Genomic DNA, 23,181 nt, shown 5'->3' with positions numbered 1-23,181 from the left:
AGGTGGGAAATCGGTGTGATGTCACGTCTTTGTCCAAGAAGCACCAGCTTCAATTTGCTGGGGAAGGTGGCCACAGCAAAGACCCACCTACCCCTGCCATGCCTAAAAAGCTTCTTCCACGGTCATTTCATATTTTGAACTTCCACCTGGGGAGGAGTAACATTTCAGGGTGAGAGTCATTTCAAGAAATAATAATTGACAAGGAGGCTGAGTCTGCAGAAGTTCAGATTTTCCAAAGACAATAATTTGGGCTGGGCATGGTGGCTCACACCTGTAATCCCAGCACTTTGGGAGGCCGAGGTGGGCAGATCACTTGAGGTGAGGAGTTTGAGACCAGCCTGGCCAACATGGCAAAACCCTGACTCTGCTACTAAAATATGAAAAAACATAACTGGGAATGTTGGCAGGCACCTGTAATCCCAGCTACTCTGGAGGCTGAGACAAGAGAATTGGTTGAACCCAGGAGGCAGAGGTGGCAGTGAGCTGAGATTGCATCACTCCACTCCAACCTGGGTGACAGAGTGAGACTGTCTCAACAAGCAAACAAACAAAAAAGAAATAAGAATTGAGTTTGAAAGCATTTCTAATCCATTTTTTAAGAATCAGGCCAACAGAGGAAAAAAAAAGCTATTGAGGAAGGAGAGAGAGGTGTGGCGGGGGGTCTCCAGAAAAGGGGAACGAGGTATAGAACTGAGCAGCTGGTAGCTAGGAATGTCACTGCATTTGCACTGGAGCACCTGCCAGGGGCCAGGATGTGCTTGCATGCTCATCCTGTCACCTGACACACAGGAAGCTGAGAGTTTTGCATAAGAGTTTCCATTTCATAGAAGAGAAAGGAGGGCTCAGAGAGGTGAGCTGGCTCCTGGTGAGAAAGTTGGGAAGCTGGGATTTCAGGCCAAGCTTATTCCACAGCACAAGTTCCTAGCATTGCTTCCCCTCTGTTTAAGAGCATATCCCATTTATCCACATTTACACATACTCTTAAAAACTAAAGAGCTCTGGAATACATTATCTACATTACAGGGTCCACAAGGGACCAAAAACAATCAAGAGCACCTTCTAGAATGAAACTTCAGTGTTCCATTCATAGAGAACTCCACCCAGGACAGGACCCTCGGGAGAGCCATGAAGGAGGAGACTTGCCAATATCATTGTGGGGAATCTCATCTCTTTCATTGTAGTGGCTGTACTTGAATATCTTCTCCACCCCAAATCTCTGCTCATGAAATTCTGCTTTCTTCAGGTCCTGGTCCCCTAACACCACCTTGAGATGTCTGGCTTTTATGCTGCAAGGGAAAATGAGATGGTTAGAAATAGCTCTGGCTCTGCTCCTGCTCAGCTGTGTGGCCTTTGGCAAATCTGACCTTCTGCCTCCTCATCTGTAACCCTTGTCTCACTCACAGAACTCTGCTGTGGTGGGCTCCAAATAAGATAATGTAAGGAAAGTGCTTTATTAACAAAAGCAAGCTCCAAATGTAAGTTGTAACTTTTACCCACTCCTAGGGAGACCTCCCATTCTCCCTAGGCCTTGCAAAAAACAAACAAACAAAAAAACATCCATTGCCATCTTGAACCAACCTTCTCAAACCCATTGGCAGGTGCTAATATTTCCATGCTTGACTTCTCTCGAGAAACACCACCTCCCAGAATCCCAGATAAATCATTTACGAACAAGGTGAACTGGAAGACCTTCAAGGCTACCTCCAAAACCTAGGCTTTGTTGGACCAGCCTTGACCATGAGCATAGGGAGCTCTGAAGAGGCAGTGACTCTTCAGCTCCTCAGAAGGTACTTGCTTATCTAAGGCACACAGGAGGCCTGGCTGAAGACACCTGACTTAGAAAGGTCATTGGTGATGGCATCAGACAGTGGAGCATGCTTTCCTCTGTTCAAGGCAGGACAAAAGAAGTCAAAGATGCAGATAGAATGGGCTTTCCACCTTACTTGTCCACCTACTTTCCATGTAACTTCAGGCAAGGTAAAGGCAGAATCCCAAGATTCAGTGTCCTCACTTACAAAAAGGGAATAACAATAAACTCTTTTCCTCCACAAATATTTACTCAGCACTTGCTATCTACAAAGACATGCTCAAGGCACTGGATATCCCACAATTAATAAAACAGATAAAAATCCCTGACCTTACTCAGCTTGTCTTCCAGCAGACAGCATTGAGGATTAAATGTCGTATAATGAATGCAGTGCACATGGTGAGCATTCTAGATGTGGTAGCTATTTTCCATCTGGCTTTAAGGAGCCATTCTTTTGCCCTTGAACCCATATCAGACCCCCTAATCCTGACAGAGCTACCAAGACACTGCTCAGACAGAAAAGGGAGAGCACCCCCAGGCACTCAAGCCACCCCAATCCCTACCAGCACCTACTCGGTGCAGTGGGCAGCGGTGAGCACCCAGCAGGGGTGGATCAGTGCCCCCCCGCAGAAGTGGCCCTGGGGCATGGAGATGGTCAGAGGCACTGAGGTCTGCAGCGATGCCTGCCACGGGTGCTTGCCAGCCGTGCTCTTAAAGCCTCCGTAGATTCTCTTGATCTTCCTTTCTGCTATCTCAGTCTTTCCGCAGGAGTCAAACCCCAGAAGCTTGGACAATGGCTCAGTGGGGCTTTCCTCTGGGTAGGCAACGTCTGTGGGACACAAGTAAGACAAATCATGCCATTCAGCCTCCCTCCAGTTCCTCAGCAGGGCTCAGGCCTCAGTATGACTCTGAGCCCAGCCACTGAGCAGGGGTCCAGGGCTGAGAGACTGTACTGGAACGGGGTGGGCATGCAGTAGGCTCACAGTTGATATTTGTTAATACATTGCATTACATAAAGCTAGTCTACATAATTAACAATGAAGATTTTTTTTTTCCTATTTCAAAGTGTGTGACTCCTAAGATTGACATGTACACAAACACATTACGTTTATACATTATGTTTATGTAAATATACAAATCCATCACTGGGTATATACTCTATCCTGACAAAGCATCTGCAATTATAAGTGTGTATCATCAATGCATCTTTCATTATTAATGCACACGTACAATTATGGAGGATTTTTCAGGGTAGAGGAGAGGATCTTCAGATGAATTAGAATAGGCGAGGTAAGACATTTGCACAGATGACTGTGATACAAAAGGAAAGAGCAGTAAATGTTGTATAGGTGGTGTCTTGCCTCATTCCTTGGGGCTTGTAAGGAGGCAGAGATAGCATTTCACAGGAGAGATCAAGGAGGACTTACTGGAGGAGAAGATATTTGAGTTGGTTCTGAAAGAATAGTTGTATATAGACAGGTATAGACATGGAATGGAGTGTTACAGACAGAAGCAACCATAAGATCAAAGGCACACATGTGAAACTCCTCAGGGAGGGAATCCCACTGGTCAGGGTGAAAGGGCACATCATTTCATATGTGGACACAGAGCAGGGCCAGGGCAGACTGGCAGGAAGATTGTGAGCTGGAATTTGGATGCTTTTCATCCTGAGAGGCCATAGGAGCCCAGCCATTGTTTAATCACCATTCTACACCCAGGGCCCAGCGTGGTGGCTGGCAAACAGCAAGAGATGGGTAAATATCTCCTGAGGACACTGACTTGGAGTCAGAAACCATGAGTTTAGAGTTGGACCACCTGACCCGAACCCACAAAGGTATCCAGACCTGCTTGGCATCCTGGTGGGTGCAGATGGTTGGGCAATTGGGCTGGCACTGGGATGGGAATTGGTAAAGCAGGTGTGGAGGAAGAACAGGGCAAGGGAGGGACCAGGTGCCAGGGACATCTTTCTACAAATCTCCATGCCCCCCCCCCCACTCAACCCCCTGAGCCTCTGGATAGCCATGGCTTTTACCTTGGGCTGAGCAGGCTGTGACATCACAGTATTCCCATTTCACCTTGTCACTGTTAACTTTAATGAAGCACCAGGGCTTTTCGTCTGCATCTGGGTTTCTAAAATACAAAACAAAACAACTCAGGGTCAAGGCTCAGTGAATCCACTGGATCTTATTAAAGAACATTTGCATACGAAGGTGTCAAGCTCTTGTGCTCCCCTTAGCACAGAAGGGTGTTTATAGTTTTTTGGAAAAACCTTGACTTCCAGAGGAAAATCTCAAGGACGAGAAAGCAGCTCACAAGTCTCATGCCAGATCCACAGTACACATCAAATTGTTTGTAGGAAAAGAAATGAGATCCCTGTTGATGACCTTTCTATGTCAGGAGAGTAAAATCATCCCATAAACATGGTGAGAGTTGGGTTCCTCTGCCTGAGTCTTTGAATTCTATGCATGCGAATCCTCTGAGAAGGACTGCCAAGAGCCCCTTGCCCTCTCCCCGAAGACAGCTCCACAGAGAACAGCTCAAGGTGAGTGCAAGTGTAAGGTCCTAGTGTTTTGTGCAAAAAACTAATCATCATTTATGAACCCAGTTCAAAGTCATACAAAGACCCCCTCCTGCTAATCTGCAACTCACAGGACTCATTGGCCTTGGCTGGACAAAGGGTAGTGACAGGAAGCCAATGGAGTGGCCTGGAGGCAGCAGAAAAGGAAGAAGGAAACTAGATCACCACTAGGGAGGGTGGTGGCATTACCCTCACATGGAAAAACCTGAACATCCTTGGGTCAGGGACCGTTGCCTTCAACAGACATTGCACTTGCTCTATGTGGGGACATGTGATTATTTCTGATCAATGAAATATGTATGTGGAGAGGACGTATCCCTTCTAGGTTGAGGTAGTAAAGACCTCATGCTTCGTTTTCCAGTCTCTTCTTGCCGATCCTGACTATCTGAGTAACCCTGTGGAGCTGAATCCCCTACCATCACCGCCACCAACCCACATGACACATGCAACATTAGTAAGAAATAGACTTTTTTTTTTTTTTTTTTTGAGACAGGGTCTCAGTCTGTCACCCAGGCTGGAGTGCAATGGCACAATCACAGCTCACTGCAGCCTCGACCTCCTGGGTTCAGATGATCCTCCTATCTCAGCCTCCTAATTAGCTAGGACTAGAGGTGCCAGCCACCATGTCCAACTAATTACTTTGTATTTTTGGTAGATACAGGGTTGTGCCATTTTGCCCAGGCTGGTCTCAAACTCCTGGGCTCAAGCGATCTGCCTGCCTCGGCCTCCGAAAGTGCTCGGATTACAGGCATGAGCCACAGCAACCGACCCAGAAGTAGACTCTGATGTATTTGAACCACTGAGATTCGGCAGTTGTTTGCTATAGCAGCATGATATCGCCTATCTTGAGTAAAAAAAATCTTCCTAGAAAGAAGGCTGATGAGTCTCAATGATCTGTTTTAAACTAAGTGACCAAAATCAACCAAGCATAAATAAGGTAACAGTTACCTGCAGAAGTTGTGCTCCCCAATCCCGTGGGCTTCAGCATCCTCCATAAACATGTTGTAATTCTCCTGCAAGAGGAGGTGGGAGTTCCAGTAAAGGCATGCATGCTGGTTGACTGTCCTATTCATTTTCCCTCGGTAAGAGTAGCCATCGCCAACATAGCAGTCATCAGAACCTCCGAAAGAGCAGGTAGCAATGTGAGAACCAACAGCCATGGGCAAGCTGCTCCCAAAAAGGGCTTGGTGGGTATGTCAAGTGGTGAGAAAACTGGACCTGCATATTTATTGCCCTGAGATTTCACCACAAAGTTTCAGAAAGAAAAAAGTGTTGAATGACCCACATTTAATCCTGCTTAAAACATTAAATATAGTGGTTGTAGGGTGTGGGAACTTAGTTATTTAATTCTGGCTCACACAAGAGCTGATGGAAGGTGGGTTAAGGCCCAGGGATGTCCAGGTGTTTTGATCTGCCTCCACCACATTCAAGTTTATTACTTTCTTTATACAAAGCCAGACATACCTTATCCCCTTAGGCGAGAAAGCTGAGGAAATAGTAGAGTGTGGTAAACTTGATTTGAACCACATTCTGGCAACAGAACCCCTAGAGAAAAATGTTCCAGAGGCCTCACTTGTGGCCCTGATGAAGTGGTAGCAGAGAACCCATACCTATTTCACAGAATCTCCCCTTGAACTCGTCAGGACACGCACAGGTGAACTTGGATCTCCGCTTATGCCGGGAGCAGGTACCCCCATTCTGGCATGGGTTTGGCCTGCACACAGGAACCACTGTGAACACAGTAATGGGGCCAGGAAGGCTCTTCAGAAGGAGTTACAACCCGAGATGATAAGGAGACACCGGTGGCATTCTACTGGTGTCCATTCTTTCACCAAAAAGATGGGTCACCAGAGGGGAAAGACAGATCCACTGACACTGTAGTAAGTGTACACAGAAGCCTTAAGAACATAAGCAAACATGGATGAAGCAATATGGCTGGAGGCCATGCATAAGCACATAAGTAGATGGGTCACTCAGTAAGGAAGCAAAGAGGCATGGATGGAGCAGGAGTGCTGGGCCCCGTCTGAGCTAGGTAGAAACCTGCCCTGCTGATATCCATGTGACCATGAGCAAGTGAGTAACCTGTGTACATTTCAGGTTCTTTATCTGTAAATTCCTCGAGGTGTTTTTGGAGAATGGAAGAAAGAACATAAACATTTCCTGAGACAATGCCTGACTCACAGCAGGCACTTGATATGTATTAATTCCCCTACTTGGTCACTCTCAGGAATAGATCAGAGCCTACTTGCTGGAAGAAGTGAGTTTCAGGATGATTCTTTTTGGTTGGGAAGGGACACAGACCAGTCAATTCCCACTGGATGGAGCCCATCCAGGGATAAAGAATCTTTAGAAATCCTGGGGAAAAGGATCATCTTGGATGCCTGCCACAAAAACATCGGATACATCTAACCTTCCATGCAGAAGGAGGCAGGTACAACTTAGGGCACAGAAAGCCTAGCATCGAAGGGGCCTCCACCACTTACCTTGGGAGCACTTGGGACCTGTGTAAGGGTGTTTACAGGCACAGCGGTAGTAGGGAGGACTCTGGGTAATGAGACATTGGCCTCGGCCACATGGGTTGTCCTTGCACTTGTTTTGCACTGTAGGAGATCCATAGAGAAGTGAGAGCAAAGCATAAGACATTATTTGGGGCATATTTTCCTTAGAGGGATAAATGTACAGTACAGTGGGAGGTGGGGTTACCGACAGTGGTGTAGCCTTGTCCATGGTCCTGAAATACCAGGCTATGCCAGAACAAAGCTTCTGCCTCATCTTTGAGTCACGGCTGATTGTCTTCCATGTTGCTTCTGGTGCCCATAGTCTTAATTTTTCTATCCTAATAAAAACTTTGATAATTGTTACACCTTCACCAGAAAAGGTAGAATTTTAATCTCTCCATTTTCTAGCTAGCTTCAGAGTCCATTTAAATTTTGTCACTTTTCTGAGAAGTTGAGGAATAAGCCCAGATGCTATGTTTATACTCAATAGCCTCAACCATCCTGAAAATTTATTGAAGAAATTGCAGGACTGGAAGTGAAAAGAATAAGTGAAGAGGGCACCAAGGGAAGAAGTCAACCACAAAGCCCTACATATACCTAAGACCCTCCACCAAGTAAGATGGTTGCAAGATCAGCCCAAATCCAGGTTTCCCCTAGGGGTAAAATTAGCCCCTAGGAGTCCTATTCCTGATGCTTTATTCCATGGCCTCACATTATGCCTACAAGAGTTCACTAAAGGCAGACACAGTCAGAATGGCAGAATGAAAGAGCATGAGCCAGAAGTCAGGCACCAGAGCTCTAATTTCTACTCTACACCTAGCTAGCTGTGTGACCTTGATCAAATGCCCCCACTCTCTGGGTTTCTGTTCTTTAACTGGGTTGGGGCTCATGTGCCCTGAGATCCTTCCTGCTCTCCATTTGAGGACAACATTACTCTGTTGCAGTTAGAACAAACACTCTAAACACAAAACTCTGAGCTTGGAATACATCTTGGTTAGAGTCCAGCTCTTAGCCCCTCTCAGCCTCAATCTTCCCATCTGTAGAATGAATGTACTAGCTCCATCTCACAGTGCAGGTGTGAGGATCCAGTGAGAGGCTGCCTGGGACCCTGCAGAGAAATCCATTATGCATGATACAGTATTTGCAGTTATAATCCTTTCCAGGGCATCACACAGTGCTTTCTCACACAGAAAGGACTGCCTCTTGTTTAACTCAGAGGGAAGAGCAGATTTAGTGATGATGTACTCACCTTTCTGACATTTAGTCCCAGAGAAGGGGTCCAGGCAGCTGCACGTGAAGGTGCTCCCGTGGACAAGGCAGTCCCCACCATGTTCACAGGGATTGGGCTCACACGGATCTAAGACACACAGGAAGAAGGCAATGTTGGTAAGGGTGGCAGATGAGAAGCCCCCCAACTTTTTCATCTAATTTCAGTCTCCTGCCCCTAAATGAGAGAGTAACTACCTAGCCAGAAACAGGGGAAAGGAGGAAACCATATGTTGTCCTTAAACAACAAAGAAAACTGCAGTCACCTGACCAGAGAGAGGGATTCAGGTTAGTGAGAGGAGAGACGAGAAGGAACCACGACTGTCTCCCCTCGGCCTGGCTTAGGATGGGGCCTTTCTCATTGAGAAACTCCCCTTTTCCCTCATCAGTGTTTTTCTCCTCCCAGTCTTGCTGGGAGTGCCACAGGGTCTGTCTCTGATGCTGAAGGTATTTCACAAGCCTGAAGACCTCCCCTACTTCCAGTGCCCAGGGGTGGAGGTCAGGAGTGGGGAAAGAAAACCCACCCCTAATGAAACGCAAGCTTTCTGAACATCAGGAGAGAAGACCAAAGGCAAGAGGGTGACAGAAGAATTGGCGGCGAGGAGGAAATGACCCAGTGGCCTTCATCTTTCTTCAACTACTTGTTCAGTTAGATTTTGTCATATTTCATCTGTGCCTGTGGCTTTTCATGGTTGTCTGAATGGATCTTCCCTTGGGGAATTCTTTATCCTTCTGTTCACACACATTGTTCTTTGGTTCAGGAACTAGGATCCCTGGGCCCTGCTCTTGTTTTGATGGTCCCTTCTGATGTTCCCCCATGCCCTGTATCTTGGCCCTGCCTTCCAGGCCACTTTGCACAGTTACACAGCTTTTATTCCAGCTGCTAAGTGCTTTCCGTTCCTTCTCCTGGTTTAGTCACATGGCGTTGCTTGGACCCAGCTTCTTATTTTCCTGTCTGTCCCATTGCTCGGGTTAAGAAGCCATGAAAACAAAAACAAGTGTGGTAGAAGCACATGTATGTGAATACACACACACACACACACACACACACACACACGCACACACAATCTAACAACTATGGAAAGCGTCTGAAGTGTGAACGGAGAAAGAAAAAGGTGAAAGGGAAGGAAAAGTCCTGGCAATGGCAGAAGGGAAGGAAAGTCCCAAAGCTGAATGTGTGCATGCTATAGCCCGGTGCTCAAGGCTCACACAGACTTCCTACATCCTTAAGGTCTGACCTGTAATCTAAGCCATGGGAATGATTTTGAATACGGCTGCTATTCACGGCATCAGGAAACTTGGACAATGCTGCATTAACTTGATGCATGACCTTGGCCAAGTCAAATCCTCTCCTAGCATCACTTACCACATCTGCCATTTGAGGGGTAGGGCAGATGGTCTCTAAAAACCTCCCCAGTCCTCACAATACATGAATCTAACAGAAAAGAAAAGCCAGTCCAAATAATTTATTCCATAGCTATTTTACATAGCTATTTTACAATGCTGTCCAGAGAGGAGGAGAGAGAGGTCCTTGCATGTGGTCCCATGTACACTGCCCTCTGCCCTTCTCCCAAGAGAGTCCCTGAAGGAGATTTGGTACCTACCGACTTGGTCCTCAGTGTAGTACCAGTCAGGATTCTCAGGTTGGGCAAGTGTGCTATTGGTAGTTTCTTCCTGGTCAGAATGCTCGTAGCTTTCATCATAGAGGTCAGGGCTCCAGTCTGCAGGGGTGGGAACAGGACAGAAGAAATCCTAATCATTGGACTCAAATAAGCCAGCATTTTATTTAGTTAGATGCCTTTTCCCCAAAGAATTCAAAGTCCTGCAGGAGGAACCATGTGCCTCTCCAGCTCTGCACAGCAAGGGGAGTAGAAAGGAGGGCTCAGGCTTTGCATCTTCTGACTTGGGGGATGTTATGACCTGGTAAGGTAGTGTTGACATTTAGCAGGTTCGTGAGCACCTGATTAGAAGTTAAGAGAAGAAGCCAAGTCGTGGCTTTCTACTCCCTTGATCTTGGGTAAGCCAACTGTATCACTGAGTCTTGGTTTTCTCATCTTTGAATAGCAGGAAGAGGATTGGGACCTATCATGTCTCCAGGGTCCTACGTGAGGCCTGCCTGGGGTCAGATTGCACTGTACTTGAGTGCCTGGTTGGTTGGCTTATCCTGTGAATAATATTTCTTGATGGGACCTCATTAGTCACTGTAGCTGAATGAAATCAAAGAAAACTCTTCATTTTCCTTTTGATCATGGCATCAAACTACTCCCAAGCAGTATCTATAGAGTCATTTTAACAGATAATATTTATTAAGCCTTTTCTATGTACCATGCCCTGTGCTAAGCACTTAACATGCACCATTTAACTTCATCTTCATAAAAATATAGGAGATGTATTATTCACTCTAAGCTGAGAAGCCTGAGGCTGAAGGAGATTGAGTAAATTGGCCAACGTCACACAACTAACATGAACTAAGGCGGTTTGTCTCTATACAACCCCGATACCTCACTAGCTCAACCACAGCACTCAGCTGGTGCCTTACATTGCCTCGGATACTTCCACACTTACCCTTGGGAAAACGTGTTCCATCATCCGCATTGAATATCCAGCCTGCTCATTAGGAATTTCCCAAGGATAACCTTGTAAAAGTCTGTGGATTTTGCCTACAGTTGTAACCCTCGCACTAGACTGTTCATTGGGAAAAAACAGGCATGTGTAAGGGCGTCTGGACTCAAGCTCTTTGCCCTCTGGGGCCTTGGGGGAGATCCTGGTGGGTCTGTGGAAGTTTGGGATTTGAAGAAAGTCGAGTTGACTTTGCTCACTCCAGCCGGCCAGAGTATGGCCAAGTCGACAAGCTGAAGCTACAAGGAAGCTGTCCAGAGATGCATATGATAATAAGGCAGGAGCAAATGCAGATAGCTGACTTGAAAAGGCACTCCTGCGGAGCCAGCTGATGGCTTGGAGGATGGCACTTTACCTAAGCCTGATTATCAACCACATTATCTTACTCGTCTCTCAGTCATTCTGTTAGAGTCTTTATCTCTCTGGCTTTTGAAAAATCGACTTTTGCACAATGACTGTTTTATATTTCCCATTAAAATGGAACTATCTTTTTATTTCTTTTTTGAATACGCCAACTCTGGTTTCTTGCCAAAGTTTCGCCTCATTTATCACAGTGTCAAGTCAAGACTCCCTTGGCTTGCTCATTATTTCTCCCGAACTGCTTTTCCCCACTATGAAAATGCTCCCGGGGGAGGCCACTTTCTAGGGCTGAGGATCCAGTTTGAAGATAAGGCCATTGTCTTCCTGGAGCAAATAAAGTTTTCCTCCATCTAGCGTGATAAAGCAGAGAAAGAGAGGGAGAGAGTGAGAAAAAAAAATGTTTTTTTCTAAGTTTAACATGAAAGATTTCAGAGTGACATTTAAGAGAGACAATGGGGTTTGGTAATGAGACGACTGCATTGCTTATTTATTTCTTTTTCTTTGGAGAATGTATGTTTGTTTTCCCAACAGGTGTTTATAGATAAATGCTCTTCAGGTTGTTTCTGTAATTTCTCCCATCTCTCCCACAGGTTGGCAGTCAGACTGGCTAATCTTGGTGAGGTCATTAATAATTACTTCTTTTGCAGATATTTAGAAGTGGGAAAGACTCTGATGTAGATGGTGGCTTTTCCACGTGACGAGGGATGAATGAAATGTCTGTTAGAGGGTTTTGATTTGAATCCAGACCTAGTAATAAGGTCTGCTCACCTCTCACTGAAGCCAAAGAAAAAATAAAATACATTGGCTTTGAATGTATTCCTGCTAAGCAAGGCTTTCTACTCTCTAGGGCCCATGGGCCTCAGTCGAGGTAGATAGGACCAACAGAGCTCAGTGGCCCCAGATGGCTTGGGTGGAAGAAGCCAACCAGCTGTTGGCTGTGCAAGGAAAGTCACCAAGAACCTTTGCATTTAGGGTGGGTAGCCATGTGATTTGAAGGTGCTTTATAGGAACATTATATGGGAGGGTTTCTCCACCTCCAGGCTTAAACCTTATTTTGTCTTTCCCATTATGTTGGCACTGAATCCTATTGTCTGCATAGGTAACTTGTCTTGTGAACCTACAGTGGACCAAGTATTATGCCAGGTGCAGGATGGCATTGGGGATGGTAGGGAGTTATACAAATAAGAGTAGGATGTGGCTTTGTCCTCAAAGAAGCCTCCAGTCCCAAGGTTGGGTGGGGGATGAAAGCCAGCTAAGGAAGGTGATTAAAGGGTAGTAAAGAGGTGAAGGGTCTAGGAGTGACCAAGTCTAGGCCTGGTGGCCTCAAGTTCCACAGTCAAATTCTGCTTTGGTGTGAGACAATCTGATGACAAAAATAGCCCTTGATTCTCCACCCCTCCCTGAACCCACACCCTTTGCAACGTGACTTTTTGGCTTCTCCCACCAAGAGATGGAGTCAGTTTCCCTGCTCCTTGGGTCTGGGTTGGCCTTAGGAGGTGCTTTGGCCAATTGCATGTGTGATGGAAGGTCGGTGTGTCAGCTCAGAGCCTGGGCCTCAAGAAGTCTTGTTCTCTCTCACCTCTCTCTGTCTCTCCTACTCCTGGACCCCTGTGACTGCCATGTGAACAGTATGGCCTATTCTGCAAGAGCATACGAGAACCTGTGGGTAACGGCTAGCCTAGTGGTCCTAGCTGAAGCCTCAGACATATAAGAAAAGCCAGCCAATATTCAGCAAGATGAGATGCCACTCAATCTGCCAGCTGCTGCAGACACATGAGCAAGCCCAGTTAGGATCAACTGAGCCTGATGCAGGCCAGAAGAACTGCCCAGCTGAACCCAGCCGAAATTGTCAACCCAAAGAATCATGACCTAAATACATGGTCAGTGGTTTAAGCCACTATGTTTGGGGTAGTGTGTTATGCAATAAAAACAAACTGACACACAGGGCTTGATTGATATTAGATTGCCAATAATAAGAATTTTTGCCACAAGAGGATTCCTCCATGGCCCAGTTGGCTGGAGAGTTTTAAGTGTCAAAGCTGGCACCTCTGTCTTGGGTATTTGGTCTATCTTATTTGTTTCCTCCAACTAGATAGTTTCTAAGCAAAGGCCATTTCCATTCCTCTTTTAACCCCAGAGTGCCCGGCACAAAGCCCTACATGTAGCTAATGTGTATGATGGACAGGTTTATTTTTCCCTTAGTGGCCAGGCCTTTCTGACTTCTGATTGGCCAGCATGCAGCTTTGCTGGCACACACACACACACACACAAAGATCTCTGCTTAAAGCAGAGTAAATAGGGAATTTCAGTAAGAAACTATGTGAGAAATGGGTCAAATGTACTTGGCCAAGAAAATGCCTGATGAGCTCTGTAGAAATCTAGAAAATCATCCACATATTTTCTTGGGTAGAGAGGCACGGCAGCTGACATAATCTGGTTCCACTGATAGATTATAGAAAAACAGTTCAGGGTTAAACACAGATTATTTGTGACTTTCTCTAGGCTATAGAAAAGGGAGGAGCTTTGGGAAAGAAATGGGCAGCTGTTTGAGCATTTTATATCAGGAATAAAAAGAAATTCTTGTGGGTTTGTCTAGTTTTCAGAGTCTGTTTCTAGAAATTATCAGGAAGGATGGTGAGAGTATCCTGAGTTAACCCAAATCATCCTAATAATAGGTTATAATGTATTGAGTATTTTCTGTGTATTTTCTAAACTAAATAATGTACTGAGTATTTTCTATGTATTAGACACTAAACTAAATAAAAAATCATACTTCACCTTAAAATAATACCTATGGCATAGGTATAATTATTCCTATTCTGCAGATAAGGAAAAATGAAGGCCAAAGGAGATGACATCATAACCCAGGCCTACCTAACTCCAAGTCTTATTTGCCTTTTTACGATCCTGGAACCTCTTATAGGTTCAGGTTTCATGAAACTCCGTGGTTTTTAGCTTTCAGGAAGCAGCATGCGTTGCGAAACCTTCTTAAGCACGTGCTCCGGGTCCCTTGACCAGGATTAACTCGGTCCATGTTTGGGGTCTCTCGGAAAACACACAGAGTTCCTGTGATGGGGGCTTTGCAGCTGCTCTGGTTAAGGAGCTTGCCAGATGTGTGGAACAGAATCAAAATCCCCGGAATGTTGTCCCTGTTGGCGTCATCCATCACTGTGGCACAGACGGCTCCTCCGAGGGCCTCCCCCAAACCCCAGCCCTGTCGGCCTGCATTTGACGCTTCCAATCTGGCTGGCGGGGCAAGCCCAGCAGAGACTCTCGCTGGCAGGCAGTAGGACAGCTGATGGATGGGCTCAGCCTGCGTTGCTGGGCAGAGCCAAGCCAGCTTTGAAGAGGCATTTCCAGAGGCCTGCTGGCTGTCCTGGCACCTGCTTTGGGGAGATGGGCAGAGTCTGTGCTGTTTGCTGGCTACCTCCTCTGCCACCCATTGGGGACTGTGGACTGGGCACCTTCTGCTCCAGCAAGGCCCTCACCATGCGCTGTCTCCTCCAGCAAGACCAACCAAAGAAGCAGCTTGCCCATGGGCATGAGCACAGCGTCTCTGTCGCCACTCTGTTGTCTAGAGCCAGCAGGGAGCTGACAAACACCATCAAAGCGAAGCCCCTGTGAGAGGTTAAGTCAGATGTTGACAAGGAATATTTCTAAACTGAATCTTCTTTTTGCAAGAAAGCCTCAACCTCTACGTCTCAGCCTAGTCCCTGGGGGCTACGACACCTAGAGCTGGACTCTGGATCCCAGGAGCTGTCTGCTTCAGGGTCCCTTCATGTATACACCAAACTGTCTGAAGCTGTTGGCAGAGCTCTTGTAGCAGCCAGTTTCTTGAGAGTTTAAGTCAATACTCTCCACTCCGTATAAGTGGTTTTTCAGCTTGTGCTTAAAAAGCCTCCATGACGGGAAACTCATTACCTCCTGAGAGCTCAATGGCCTATTCAGATTTTTGGACAACTCTGATGGTGAGAAAGTTCTTCCTGTTTGCAGATCAGATCTGACCCTGTAGCTCCCAATCTGTTTAATGAAAGCTATAAATCTATGGGCATACAGGCTAACTCCGCTCCCTTTCCATGATCTCTGTTCAGGAGGGCCACTGCTTACCGTTGCTCAGTTGTTCACTGCAGAATTCCAGGATGTCATGAACTCACTGAAGATGTCTCTTACAACTTTCTGGCAGCTTGCAGTGAAGTCAAGGGCCCTTGAGTCTTCTGTACTTTTTTTTCTTCCATGGTGTCACTCCATAGCTTCCACAGCCCCATATCTCTAACACTCAGACCCAAGGACCCCCTTCAGTGGTGCCTGAACAATTTGTGCTCAAGGCTAGGGAAGAGGCCACCCTTCCAGCCCCTTGGCCACAGCCCCTCCCTGGACTCCATGTGTGGGTGGTGGTGTGGCCAACAGCTAGGGGATAGCTCCTGAAAAGTGCACCTTCAGAGGAACCGAACTGAGTCATTGAATAATATCCTTTGTGTGTGGAAAAACACAGGTTTTTCTCAAAAACCCACACACCATGCTCATATACATTTCTCTTCAACTCCACAAATATCCTTTGAGCACGTGGGGTGGAATGAAGACCTGGCCTTATGTTTCTGCCCAACCGGGGCTCTGCTGCTGGAGAATATTGACTGTCAAGCTGAATTTGGCCCAGTTACTGCCATCTTTGTGCCAAATAAATCCTCGATTCAAGGTTCAGATGTGACCACAGGCTCCATGTGTTGTCTGCCTGGCTATGGCGCTCTGTGGGTGAGCAGCCTAGATCTCTACCAGTGGGAATGCTGGCCTCTGGCCAGGTGGAGTAATGAGTAGGATTTTCTCCCCTGGGACTCAGAGCTCCAAAGGGAGACTTGAACCCAGAGCCCGAGGACCAGGAGTGGATGATGTGGAAGAGGTGGCCCTGCTTAGCCTGGGCACCGCTGTGAGCACCAGGCAGAGGACACAGGAAAAGGAGATGGTGAGACAGTCTGTGAGACAGAGACTCTGTGTGAAGATACAGGACCTACCAGGTGGTAGATGCATTGAGGGTGAGGAAGCAAACCATTTGGGCAGAGGGGACCATGGCGGAGGTGCTGGTGGGAGGGTATCACCAGGGCAGCTCAGCCTGGAGGCTGCCCTCCCACAGAAGGAGGTGGAGTGGATGCATGCGGCACAGGGCTGGCCTGCCTGGAGTCAGGCATTGTTCCGTCTCACCCTCACTCTGCCTCAGCCTTTCATTTCATCTCAGCCTCCAATTCACTGTGTGGCCAGGAGAAAGTTGCTTCCCCTTTCTGGGCCTCCATTTCATTATAAAATCAAGGGTTTTAACTACATAGGCAGTATTTCCCTTGGGAGCCTGTGCTCAGCGGTGTCCATGGGAAACTCAAAATTATGTAATGTATTGTGGGTGTACACATTTTGAAGGCAAGTTCTCAAAGGTGCCTGTGACACCCTGGAACCAGTTGAAACCTGAGGTCCCTCCACCCCTTCCATGCTTAGGCCTCCTTTTCTCCAGCCCAAAACCAGCCTGGGATTGGTGGGAGACCCCAGGGAGACCAGCACACTCACCTGGGTCCAGAGCATCGAATAAAGACATCAGGGAGAACTGAAAAATAAAACAACACAGCAGATCAGGGTTGAGATGGGTCTCGGCCAGGTGCCCCCCTTAGCTATCAGCCAGAGGGGATCCTATGGGTTGCAGGTACACTGCGTGCTTTCCGATGTTTGTGACTGGGATGGAGGCTGGAGGGAGGAGGATGGAGTCTCTTTGAAGACACCCCACCACCACTGGCCTGCCTGTGCCCTCTGAGCATGGCAGCATTGTCCTTCTCCACAGCACGGGTGTCGTTTCACTTGTCTGCACCTGTCCTCGCCTTGGAACACGGCTGCCCAGGTACTGGCATGCTCGTCAGTCGCAGTGAGTTTCATCTACTCCCTGCCTGATCACACATTGCTGCATTTCATGCTTCTAACAACCCTACAATGAGGCTAGCATCAGCCTTGTTTAGAGATGAGAAAACTTGGACTCGGAAATCACATAGCTGTGGTAGGATTAGGAATTAATGCTGAAATCTAGGTGATTTCTTCATGCGACAGTTTCTGGGGGTTGGGGATGGACAGATGCTTAAAACTCTCCAGTGGCTTCCCATTGTCCTTAGAATAAAATGCAAACACCTGCCATGACCTACAAGCCTCCTCCCATACTCCTCCCTCCCATTGCCCCTTACTAAGCTTCAAAAGGGCACAAGCTAAATTCCTCCCACCTCAGGGCTTTGGCAACTAGAAACCCTCCCCATGACCTTCACTAGGTCTCAGTTTAAATATCATCTTCACTGAAATGTCCCATCAATATGAGATTTCCCCATCCCATTGTTTAGTCACTACACTCGTTTATTCCCTCAGTGAACTTTATCACAGTGCATGGCTTTATATTTATTTATTTACGTGTCACCTGTCTCTTACATCAGACTCTGTCCTCCAGAAAGAAAGGCAGGGATCTTGTCTGTTTTGTCATTGATGTATTACCCAATACCTAGCATAGAGTTTGGCACATGGCACCTCAAAGTTTTTTTTAAATTGTTTCACCTGGGTGCAGGTGGGCTAAGGCTGAAAAGGGCATTAGCCTCAAAAAGTTTTTGTGAATAAATAATAATATAAACAGTTCCATTAATATGCAGTATTCAACCAGAAAAAAATAAAGTTTTACTCATTTAATACCTGGAGTATGCTCTTTCACTTTAATCAGGGGTCAGCAAACAAAGCCCCTTGGGCCAAGCCTAGCAGTTACGTTTTTGTAAATAAAGTTTTATTGGAAAACAACCATGCCTGTTTGTTTATGGCTGCTTTGTGTACAGAGAAAGTATAACCCCAAATATTTACTATCTGATACTTTACAAAGTTTGCTGAACCCTGATTTAAAGAAATGAGAGTTCTTCCACTAGACAGCTTTCCCTTTGGGTCTTGGCTGCCAGAAAGCTGAGATCAATGAGATACATCAAGCTAGGCAGTTTGGTATATGCGCTGCTTCTATCCTCAACAGAATTTGTAATTTTCTGTTTAACTGTAGGCTTCCTTACATGATTTTGGGAAGTAGGCAGATGATAAATTAGGAAAGAAAATAAAAAGAAAGGAGGCATCCGGATGTGATGTACTGAGGATGTACAACATCAACAGACAGTATTGGCAAAATTCCTTGCCCTGAATTTACTCATGAGGAACATGACAGATGTAAATTGTGACATTCGAATTGCAAGGCATTCTACAAAACACCCAGCCTGGCCTCCAGAAAAAAATGCCAACACCATAAAAGGCAAAAAAAGATGTGGGGACTGTATTTTTATTAAGGGACATGGTAACGAAATGCAGTGTGTGACTCTTAATTGGAGCCTGGATTTAAAAACAATGGCATGAAGAACATTGCATGCTGTGGTTTGTGCTGACTTGGATATTTGTCCTCTCCAAACTTCATGTTGAAATTTGATCCCCAATGTTGGAGGTGGGGCCTAATGGGAGAAGTTTGGGTCATGGGGGTAGATCCATTATGAATGGATCCCTGCTCTCACTCAGGGTAAGCAAGTTTTCACTCTACTAGTTCCTAGGAGCCAGTTGTTAACAAGAGCCTGGCACCTCCACCCCTTCCTCTTTCCTTCCCTCTTGCCCTATGATCTCTGCACACTGACTCCCCTTTCGCTTCTGCCATGAGTGGAGGCAGCTTGAGGTCCGCCTTGCCAGAAGCAGCTGCCCAATCCTGGACTTTCCAGCCCTCTGAAATGCAAGCCAAATAAACCTCTTTTTTGAAAAATAAATCACCCAGCCTTCGGTAGTCCTTTGTAGAAACATAAAACGGACTCAGACACTGAAACAAATGGAAAATTTGAATGTAGACATATTAGACAGTATTACTGTGTCAATGTTGACTTTCTCAAGAGTAAACAATGGTATTGTAGTTCTGTAGGAAAACGTACTTATTCTTAAGAGACACATGGTGAAGTATTTAGAGTGATATCGGCAATTTACTTGCAAATGATTCGACAAACAAACAGACAAAACAACTATACACACACACACACACACACAGGGGAGAATGAGAGACATAACAACTATGACAAAATGTTAACAATTGTGGCATTTATCTGGATGAAGAATATTCATTGCATTATTCTTCCCACTTTTCTGTAGGTTTGAAAAATGACAACATAACATGTTGGTGAGGGGAAAGGAATGCATAGAAATGAAGAGAGGCCATTTGTTATCTGGGAATGTGCCTCTGTCTAATCACCTCCTGGCTACCTCCCCGCAACCGCTGTTTCTGCAGGCAATGAGATGTGATCGGTGTTCTGTTTGGGGGATGATGGTGGGGATTAGTAGTGGGGAGGCCTGGCAGAGGAAGTCATCTCAGGCCTTCGGGGTGCTCCTGGGCCTACGGCACTTGAACAAGGAATACCAGAAATGAGCACTTCTGGGGGTGAATGCCAGAGAGATGCCATGAGGGGACCCCAATATGGTTTGGCTGTGTCCCCACCCAAATCCCATCTTGAACTGTAGCTCCCATAATTCCCATGTGTCATAGGAGGGACCCTGTGGGAGGTAATTGAATCATGGGGGCGTATCTTTCCCGTGCTGTTCTCTTGATAGTGAATAAGTCTCACGAGATCTGATAGTTTTATAAAGGGCAGTTCCCCTGCACACACTGTGTTGCTTGCCACCATGTAAGATGTGCCTTTCACCTTCTGCCATGATTGTGAGGCCCCCCCAGCCATGTGGAACTGTGAGTCTATTAAACCTCTTTTTCTTTATAAATTACCCAGTCTCAGGTATGTCTTTATTAGCAGTGTGAGAATGGACTAATGCAGTAAGACCTCAAGGACAAAGGTTACCCCTCCTTCAGTCTCGCCCTCATCACCACCAGTCAACTGGGCCTTACTCCTGGTCTTTGCTCCCTGCCTTGCTTTCCCTCCACTGAGTCGTCCTCAGGGCAGGGCTTATCTGTCCAGACCTGTCTCCACCCAGTCCTGAGGAGATTCCCTACGAATTCTTCTCTTTGAGCTGAACAGAGTGGGTCATGCCCTTAGAAGTGGGCAAAAGACTTTGGGGGACATCTTTCCCCAGGGCCCATCATGGAAGGGCCCTCCAGGACCTGGGCCTGGGCCAGCACTGCACATCCTGGCTCCAGCCGGAGCCTGAGGGACAGCCGGGTGCCATGCTGCTTACAGCCAGCAGGTGGCAGACGTGCCCTTCCTAGGAGCTGGTGCTCAGAGGGAAACCAAACAAAAAGCAAGCTGAGACTCCGGGTCTGGGGTCTCAGGGAGCCAGAAGCTGATGTGCAGTTTGGGCTGCCTGTCAGGGGGTTGCCGGGATCGGAAGCAAGTCACTCATTTTGTGATTCACAGTGTCCATCCACAGAGAGGGGCCGTGGTGCAATGTGGAAACTGGTAGCCCCAGCGCCGCGCTGGATATCTGGGGACCCAAGACCAGGCTGATCGTGGGTTACTTATGCCTGCATCTGGATCCCTGAAACTCACTTGGATGACGGCAGGTGGGAACGACGGCAGGTGGGAACGACGGACACAGTATTCGCCTCCTTTCATCCCATCATTCCATGAACTCTTCCCCCAGAAACAAGGAAATGATAGAAGAACCCTTACTCCTGGGACTTGCACACCCAAAGAAAAAGATCGCGGCAAGAGTAGGAGGAAGAGATGAGTGGAAAGGAGAAAACTGTGATCTCAGTTCACGTCCTCTAAGAGCTGAAAATGTGCCGACAACTGTGCTAAATATCGTACGTGCATTTTGTCTTGTTTGTTGCACCCAGCACTTCATAATTTAGGTATTATGATTATGCCTACTTTAGAAGTGAGGTTTTCAGATGTTAAGTTGTCCAAAATAACTAGGAAATTCTGGAGCAGGACAGGAACCCATCAGTCTCATATCAGAGTCCTTGCTCTCAGTCACCATTGCCACGAGGGACCAGGAAGCTGGCACGTGCAAGCAGGAATAAAGCGGGGATGGAGGAAAAGGCAACAAACAAGCTCCCTAACCTGAAGAGAGGCAGGTGTTGAGCTAGGTTCAAATATCAGGGGCACTGTTCCTGGAACGCTCTATAAAAAGACCTATCTGTGGGCTGGGTGCCGAGGCTTATGCCTGTAATCCCAACACTTTGGGAGGCCGAGGTGGGCAGACCACTTGAGGCCAGGAGTTGGAGACCAGGTTGGCCAACATGGTGAAATGCTGTCTCTACTAAAAATACAAAAATTAGCTGGGCATGGTGACAGGTGCCTGCAATCCCAGCTACTCAGGTGAGGGACACAAGAATCGCTTGAACCTGGGAGGTGGAGGCTGCAGTGAGCTGAGATTGCGCCACTGCACTCCAGCCTGGGCAACAGAGTGAGACTCTGTCTCAAAAAAAAAAAAAAAATGCTTATCCGAGCCGGCCTAGGCCTGGCAGGCTACAGAGAGGGCCTACTTGACCCCAGTGACAGCTAGAGAAAGTACAAAAGTCAGACAGAGCCTCAGCCAGCACACTGTGGTAAACACAGCTTAACAAACATCTCCACCCAGATCAAGAGGCATGCAAACCACAGCCCGCTTCTCCCAACACGTCCATTCCTAGTTTCAACAGGGCTGAAACAGCATGTGGTCCCAGCTGAGCCATCTTCTCTGAGAGGTCCCAGCAATGCTGCTGCTTCTGCACACAGAAAGGTAGCTGCTTTGCAGTAAATTTAGAAAGACCATTCTAGATCCAGCTACTGCTTCGTCTACTCCACAGTTTGGCTTTCCCGGTGGGTCCCCGGCTCAGGACACTGACTTCCTCAAGGTTAGGAGCAGGCCCTCAGCAATGTTAAACTCCCTAAGACACCAGTGTCAAAGTCTGGTGTCCTCCAGGTTAAGGTTGGTTAGGGAGGAAGGCAGGGAGAAAAGGATGCTGTGTCTCCGAGTCTCACTGATTTGTAGTATAATCTCCTTGAGGGTGGGGTGCACATCGATCTAATCTGTTTTGTCCTATCTTTAATCCATTAACCCAGTGATTATTTCAACTAAGATTCTTCTTCTGCCTTCCAGAATTCCAAAACTTCTGGAAGACAAAACAAAAAGCCTAAAAGTCTGAGTTGATGTGTTCCAGGAGTTTGTTGATGGAAAATGTTCTCAGAGGGATTAGGAGGGATTAGGAGGCAGTGACAGGGGAGATGGGGCTAGATTTGTCTTGCAGGGACAGAGGCTTAGCTCAGAATGAACTAAGAGTGGAGACATTTTCTGCTTGCTGGCTAAAAGGCTGGGACTCTAATCACACCATCCTCGAAGGTTCTACCCTATACCTGGTGGTAGACCCCGTGTTACCAACCACCAGGGAGGGATTGCGTTACTCCCAAGGGCAGCTGGGGAGGAGACACTTCTGCAGCATGGCCGTAGTTGAGGCTGCAACCGCTGGGCTGGAAGGTGGACAGGGACAAGTGTGCACAGTTCAACAGGGCCAGTCCCACTGCTGGGCAAAGAGCTCAAGGCCACAGCGAGTAGTGGAGGTGGCAGGGGGCAGGGGCTGCCAGTGTCCAGGCCAAGTGTGCCTCATGTTCTTCTGTTCTGGCTCCTGCTGCAAAGATAAGCGATGTCATTTCAGCCTGAGTTGAAATCATCACTGGATTAAAGATATGACAAAATAGACTAGACCTATATTCTCCCCACTCCCAAGAATATTACATTGTAAATCAGTGGGACTCAGAAACACAGGCTCCTTCTCTCTCTGCCCCTCCCTGACTTTCTGTCTAGCCAATTTTATCCTAGAAGACACCAAGGTGAGCAGTTGTACCAAGCCACTCAGTCCTTTTATTTGAAAATAGTGGTAAAACATACAGAACATTACATTTATTGTTGGGACCGTTCGTAAGTGTACCATTCAGTGATACTAATTACATTCACAACGCTGTGAACCCATCACACTCTCTACACCCCAACCTTTCTCATCATCTGCAACATAGACTGTGTCCATTGAACAGTAACGCCTCTGTCCTCTCTCCCGCAGCCCTGCTAACCTCTGTCCTGCTTTTTGTCTCTGTGCATTCGGCAATTCTGGGTACCTTATG

General features: G+C 46.9%; 1 protein-coding gene across 2 annotated transcripts in view; it reads right to left on the bottom strand.

Annotated features, from left to right (window-relative positions):
• Positions 1 to 23,181, bottom strand: part of HABP2 (hyaluronan binding protein 2) — a 36,991-nt gene that overhangs the window by 5,713 nt on the left and 8,097 nt on the right. The window contains exons 2-11 of one of the 2 annotated variants that reach the window (XM_032281674.1): positions 16,676 to 16,712; positions 13,471 to 13,578; positions 9,754 to 9,870; positions 8,133 to 8,240; positions 6,869 to 6,985; positions 5,996 to 6,115; positions 5,334 to 5,505; positions 3,840 to 3,937; positions 2,381 to 2,636; positions 1,144 to 1,286 (exon numbers count right to left, since the gene is read on the bottom strand). In XM_032281674.1, coding sequence (XP_032137565.1) covers positions 1,144 to 1,286; positions 2,381 to 2,636; positions 3,840 to 3,937; positions 5,334 to 5,505; positions 5,996 to 6,115; positions 6,869 to 6,985; positions 8,133 to 8,240; positions 9,754 to 9,870; positions 13,471 to 13,578; positions 16,676 to 16,712 — 1,276 coding nt within the window. The remainder of the gene's footprint in view (positions 1 to 1,143; positions 1,287 to 2,380; positions 2,637 to 3,839; positions 3,938 to 5,333; positions 5,506 to 5,995; positions 6,116 to 6,868; positions 6,986 to 8,132; positions 8,241 to 9,753; positions 9,871 to 13,470; positions 13,579 to 16,675; positions 16,713 to 23,181) is intronic. The other variant, XM_032281675.1, reaches the window with a different exon arrangement.

This window comes from Sapajus apella, unplaced genomic scaffold (assembly GCF_009761245.1).
Source record: "Sapajus apella isolate SASKATOON/1434 unplaced genomic scaffold, GSC_monkey_1.0 scaffold13, whole genome shotgun sequence".
NCBI classification, from domain to species: Eukaryota; Metazoa; Chordata; class Mammalia; order Primates; family Cebidae; genus Sapajus; species Sapajus apella.
Note: the sequence above shows the minus strand (reverse complement) of the source record. Positions and strands in the feature narration are given on the sequence as shown.